At 38.1% G+C, this 5,915-nt stretch overlaps 1 protein-coding gene across 1 annotated transcript; it reads left to right on the top strand.

Annotated features, from left to right (window-relative positions):
- Nucleotides 1-3,353: 3,353 nt before the first annotated feature.
- On the top strand, nucleotides 3,354-4,331 carry LOC123828520 (olfactory receptor 7E24-like). Its single transcript, XM_045853573.1, has one exon. It carries the CDS (start codon nucleotides 3,438-3,440, stop codon nucleotides 4,329-4,331), a length of 894 nt encoding a protein of 297 aa, XP_045709529.1. The 5' UTR covers nucleotides 3,354-3,437.
- Nucleotides 4,332-5,915: the final 1,584 nt, after the last annotated feature.

The raw sequence follows: 5,915 nt of genomic DNA, 5'->3' as shown, positions 1-5,915 counted from the left end.
AATACATAAATATAAATTTATAAACTAAATAAAGTAAAGTCTTGCCTCACATAATAGTGTGTATCAGTAAAATGTTTAAAGTTGATGTACATACTTCACAAAGAGACTGAAATTCAATGTTGCAGTAAACAAGTACATTTCAGAGGCAACCTGTATAGTATACTGTTTAGGTAAGCTTTTAAGAAAACTGTTTTTGGATATGTAAGTCAACATTGACAAGAAAACATGCCCACAAAATGGATGGCGCTGGTTGTCTACGGTGGATGAGTTATATAGAGAAATGGGATTGAATTAAGATAGCAAGAAAAATCAAATTCTATCAGTAATGTTTCAAATCTTTATACAATATGAGATCTGAAGCAAATATTGTTAAATGTTTATATTTTTAATGTGGGTGGTGGGTATTAATGACAGTTGCACATTAGGACAACCAAGAATCTCACATGTACAGATGCTGAATAAATTAATTCTAGGCTGAGGCCACAATATCTGTACATTTTTATTTTTTATTTTATTTTAAAAATATTTTATTTATTTATTTTTAGAGAGAGGAGAAAGGAGGGAGAAAGAGAAGAAGAGATACATCAGTGTGTGGTTGCCTCTCATGTGCTCCCTGCTGGGGACCTGGCCTGCAACCCAGGCATGTGCCCTGACTGGGAATTGAACTGGTGACCCTTTGGTCTGCAGGCTGGCACTCAATCCCCTGAGCCACACCAGCCAGGTCCTGTATATCATTAAATAACCATAGGCATATATTCAATCAACTAGAAATAAGGACCACTGGTTTAAGTAATTTAAATTATTTTTAAAAACTTTCTTATGATAATCCCGTAAGGTAAGTTTAATTATTATCTCAGATGCATTTGCATTCCTCTATTTTTCATTTTTTCTACAATTAAATCATAGTGCACCCTCCCCCCAAAAAAAAAGACTTTCAGGTAGCTGCGTAAGAGAATTGCATTCCCTGTATCAGGAAGGATTGACATGAAAATCTGTTATCTAAACATAAGAAGTCTGGGTCTTAAAACTGGTAGTGGAACCTCCCCAGTGCTAAAGTGTGAAGTGCTCAACTGTAAATAGGAGGGATTATGGTCATAAAAACAAAACTAACAGGTATATGAAAAGGTTTTCAACATCACTAACCATCGGGGAAATGCAAGTCACAATTACAGTAGGATAACATCTCACACCTATTAGAATGGCTGTTATAACAAAAGAAATAACACGTGTGAAAAGGAATATAAGTATTGAATTGTTTAGCTCTACATTCCAATAATTTCAATCATGGGTAAAAAACAAACAAACAAACAAACAACCAACCAAACGAGTGTTGGTGAGGATGGAGAAAATGGAACCTTGGTACACTGTTGGTGTGAATGAATATTGGTACAGCCATTATAAAAACAATATGGACATTCCTTAAAAAATTAAAAAGTGGTACTAATTAAAATAGAAGTACCAAAAGACTTTTAAAGGACAACTCAGACATTTGAGTAATCACTTATTTCTATGAAGAGGAGAGAAGACCCAAGAATAATAAAACTCATAAAGATAACTATCACATAAAAATATTTTCTGATTATGAACATTCAACTTCATTTAGAATCCAGATTACATAATCATGTTTATACAGTGTTTAACATTATCTAAATAGACTACCTAATTAGCACTGTATTTGAATAAAAGAAGGCATTTTAGCTACTTCCTAATTTGTATACATTAGAATGATTTTTTTTCCTTAAAGGGGAAAGAGTATTTCTTTGTTTTTGTTTTTTTAAAAATATTTTTTATTTTAATTGTTGTTGCAGTACAATTTTCTATCTTTTACTCCCATCCCAACCCACCCACCCAGCCCTCTCCTCCTCTCTCCCATTTCCACCCACCCCTAGTTTTTATCCATGTGTCCTTTATACTTCTACCTGTAAACCCTTCTCCTTTTCCCCTGAAATCCCCTCTCCTCTCCCCTCTGAACACTGTCGGACTGTTCTGTATTTCAGTGTCTTTGGTTATATTTTGCTTGTTTGTTTGTTTTGTTGTTTAGGTTCCTGTTAAAGGTGAGATCATATAGTATTTGTCTTTCACCACCTGGCTTATTTCGCTTAGCATAATGCTTTCCAGTTCCATCCAAGCTGTTACAAAGGGTAGGAGCTCCTTCTTTCTTTCTGCTACATAGAATTCCATTGTGTAAATGTACTATAGTTTTTTGATCCATTCATTTACTGATGGGCATCTAGGTTGCTTCCAACACTTGGCTATTGTAAATTGTGCTGCTATGAACATTGGGGTGCATAGGTTCTTCTGGATTGGTGGTTCCACTGTTCTTAGGATAGAGTCCCAGCAGTGGAATTGCTGGGTCAAAAGGCAGATCCATTTTTAGTTTTCTGAGGAAGTTCCATACTGTTTTCCACAGTGGTTGTACTAGTCTGCAATCCCATCAACAGTGCACTAGGGTCCCCTTTTTTCCACAACCTCTCCAACACTTGTTGTTTGTTGCTTTGTTTATGATGGTCATTCTGATTGGTGTAAAGTGATATCTCATTGTGGTTTTAATTTGCATCTCTCTGATAGCTGGCGATATTGAATATCATTTCATGTGTTTCTGGATCCTCTGTATGTCCTCCTTGGAGAAGTGTCTGTTCAAGTCCTTTGCCCATTTTTTAATTGGGTTGCTTGTCTTCTTAGAGTGGAGCAGTGTAAGTTCTTCATATATTTTGGAGATTAAACCCTTGTCTGAGGTATCATTGGCAAATATGTTTTCCCATACAGTTGGTTCTCTTTTTATTTTAATATTGTTTTCTTTCTTTCTTTTTTTTAAAGATTTTATTTATTTATTTTTAGAGAGGGAAGGGAGGGAGATAGAGAGAGAGAGAGAAACATCAATGTGCGGTTGGTGGGGGTTATGGCCTGCAACCCAGGCATGTACCCTGGCTGGGAATCGAACCTGGGACCCTTTGGTTCCCAGTCCACGCTATTTTAATATTGTTTTCTTTAGATGTGCAGAAGCTTTTAATTTTGATGAGGTCCCATTTGTTTATTCTTTCCTTTATGTCTCTTGATTCAGTAAAGAAGTTTCTGCGTGAGGAAAGGGTATTTCTTTCTTATGAAATATGCTGTGTTTTCCTGTAATTATGAATTTGTTATCTCTAATGTTCTTGTTCCTCTGATTCTCTTCAGTCAAATTTCTGGAAAGTAAAGTGTGTATAGAAAGAGGTGAATAACATGAAAACCAATAAAGAAACAGCTCTAATCATATAGGATTTGTCATACTGAGAAATATTGCTAAAGGTACTGGGGTGTATGACCTCACAAGTGACCCACTTGAATACAAAATATGGATGCAGTGCTGTGTGCTCATTTACTTCTCTTTATTTTTCAATCCTCTTTTCTTTTTCAAAAGGTGTCCACAAAATCTCACACGTGTCTCAGAATTCTTCCTCATGAGTCTCTCAGATGATCTGGAACTGCAGTCTTTGCTTTTTGGGCTCTTTCTGTCCATGTACCTGGTCACTGTGCTTGGGAACCTGCTCATTATCCTGGCCGTCAGCTCTGACTCCCACCTGCACACGCCCATGTACTTCTTCCTCTCCAACCTGTCCTTGGCTGACATCTGTTTCATCTCCATCACCGTTCCGAAGATGATTGTAGACATCCAGACTCAGAGCAGAGTAATTGCCTATGGGGACTGCCTGGCACAGATGTCTTTTTTGATCCTTTTTGGATGTATGGATGGTATGCTTCTGACTGTGATGGCCTATGATCGGTTTGTGGCCATCTGTCACCCTCTGTACTACCCACTCACCATGAATCCATGTTTCTGCTGCTTGTTAGTTTTGGTGTCATTTCTAATCAGCCTTTTGGACTCTCAGCTGCACAATTTGATTGTGTTACAACTGACTTGCTTCAAGGATGTAAAGATTTCTAATTTCTTCTGTGATCCTTCTCAACTCCTTCATCTCGCCTGTTCTGACACCTTCACCAATAACATAGTCATGTATTTTGTTGGTACCATCTCTGGTGGTGTTCCACTCTCAGGGATCTTTTTTTCATACTATAAAATTGTTTCCTCCATTCTGAGAGTCCCATCGATAGGTGGGAAGTATAAAGCCTTCTCCACCTGTGGTTCTCACCTGTCTGTTGTTTGCTTATTTTATGGAACAGCTTTTGGGGTTTACCTTGGATCAACATCATTGCCTTCTCCCAGAAAGGATGTGGCAGCCTCGGTCATGTACACTGTGGTCACCCCCCTGCTAAACCCATTCATCTACAGCCTGAGGAACAGGGACATTAAGAGTGCCCTGTGGAGGCTCCATGGCAGAACAGTCTCATCTTAGTATCTGTTTGCACTTTTTGGAGTGTGGTTGGAAAAACTAGTCAAAACAAATATGTAGACCAGTGAATACTGTTTCCTTGGTCACATTCCTTTCTAGTTTCATGGTTTTCATTCCTCTTCATGCTTCATATATGAACTTTACTTCTTTTAATTTGTCTTTAATTGAGTTGGCAGAATATGGGATCCTTTGTACATCATAATAAATGCACGAGAGGGTCTCCTCATTGACTCTGGTATCCAGGTGAAGTGCACAATTCTTATATACTTAAACTTTACATCTTTCCCCATGGTTTTAGGGCATTTTCCATACATTTTTTTTGTATCTACCACATCTGTTTATTCAGCTAATTTCTGAGAATGTAGTTCACTGGTTTTCTTTCTATCTATCATCTATCTGTCTATCTATCTATCTGTCTATCTATCTATCTATCTATCATCTATCTATCTATGTTTTTATTCCATTCTGCTTTACTATTTTTTAAAGTTTTATATATATTTTTTTTGTTTAAGCACAGTTGTCTCTATTTTCCTGCCACCACTCTCCCCACCCCAGCCATCCCCACCTCCCACCCTCGATCCTAACCCCCTTTGGTTTTGTCCATATGTTCTTTATAGATGTTCCTGAAAACCTTTCCCCCCCATTACTCCCCCCACCTCCCCTTTGGTTATTGTCAGTTTGTTCTTAATTTCAATGGCTCTGGTTATATTATGCTTGCTTCTTTGTTTTGTTGATTAGGTTCCACTTATAGGTGAGATCATATGGTATTTTTCTTTCACTGCCTGGCTTATTTCACTTAGCATAATGCTGTCCAGTTCCATCCACACTGTCGTAAAAGGTAGGAGCTCCTTCTTTCTTTCTACTGTGTAGTATTCCACCAACTGTGGATTTTATTGGAGTTCCCTGGAGATTTTTATAAATACAGATGACTGGGTCTGTTGGAGTTCATCAAGAAGATGTGACTGCCAGTTGACCCAAGAGCTGGACTTGGGGAATCAGAGACTCCTTATCTCCTCCCTGTCCTGGGAATGTTTCACTTGCCTATACTGAGCTAGAAGCTGACCCAAGGGTATAGTCTTGAGGTAGGTATGTATTATTGAAATTATCTAGATATTATACATGACTGAACCCAGTTAAGGTCATGTTTAAGGTCATGTACTTTACTGTACATAAGCTTTTAAGATTTGATGGGCAGGTGTGTAGATCTATTTGTCTTGTGGCTGCCCAAGACAAGCTTTGTCTGTAAACTCTCTGACTAATGAAAATTGCCACCTACCAATCTGGAGTGACCTGCTTCTTCCTTTGGTCTCTTCTTGCCCTCCATGCATGCAGGCCAGTTCACATTTCACCTGAAAGTTCCTTAGATTGCAAACTAATGGGGTCCCCCTTGTCAAATATTAGTTGACCATACGCGCAGTTGTTTATTCCTGGGCTCTTGATTCTGTACCATTGGTCTCTGTGTCTACTTTTAATCCAGTCCTACATCCTGTTGTGGCTGATACGAGTAGTGTCTGCACTTCTTCCTTGCTTTTAGCTGTGTCTTTATGTCTAACTTTGTTCTTCCTTGGGTGGGGTGAAAATGAAACA

Source organism: Phyllostomus hastatus, unplaced genomic scaffold, assembly GCF_019186645.2.
Source record: "Phyllostomus hastatus isolate PE091 unplaced genomic scaffold, TTU_PhHast_1.1 phas_contig_98, whole genome shotgun sequence".
Taxonomy (NCBI): domain Eukaryota; kingdom Metazoa; phylum Chordata; class Mammalia; order Chiroptera; family Phyllostomidae; genus Phyllostomus; species Phyllostomus hastatus.
Note: the sequence above shows the minus strand (reverse complement) of the source record. Positions and strands in the feature narration are given on the sequence as shown.

What these genes read in the sequence shown, in the direction of transcription:
- LOC123828520 (XM_045853573.1), top strand. Translation starts at nt 3,438, where the DNA reads ATGAGTCTCTCAGATGATCTGGAACTGCAGTCTTTGCTTTTTGGGCTC.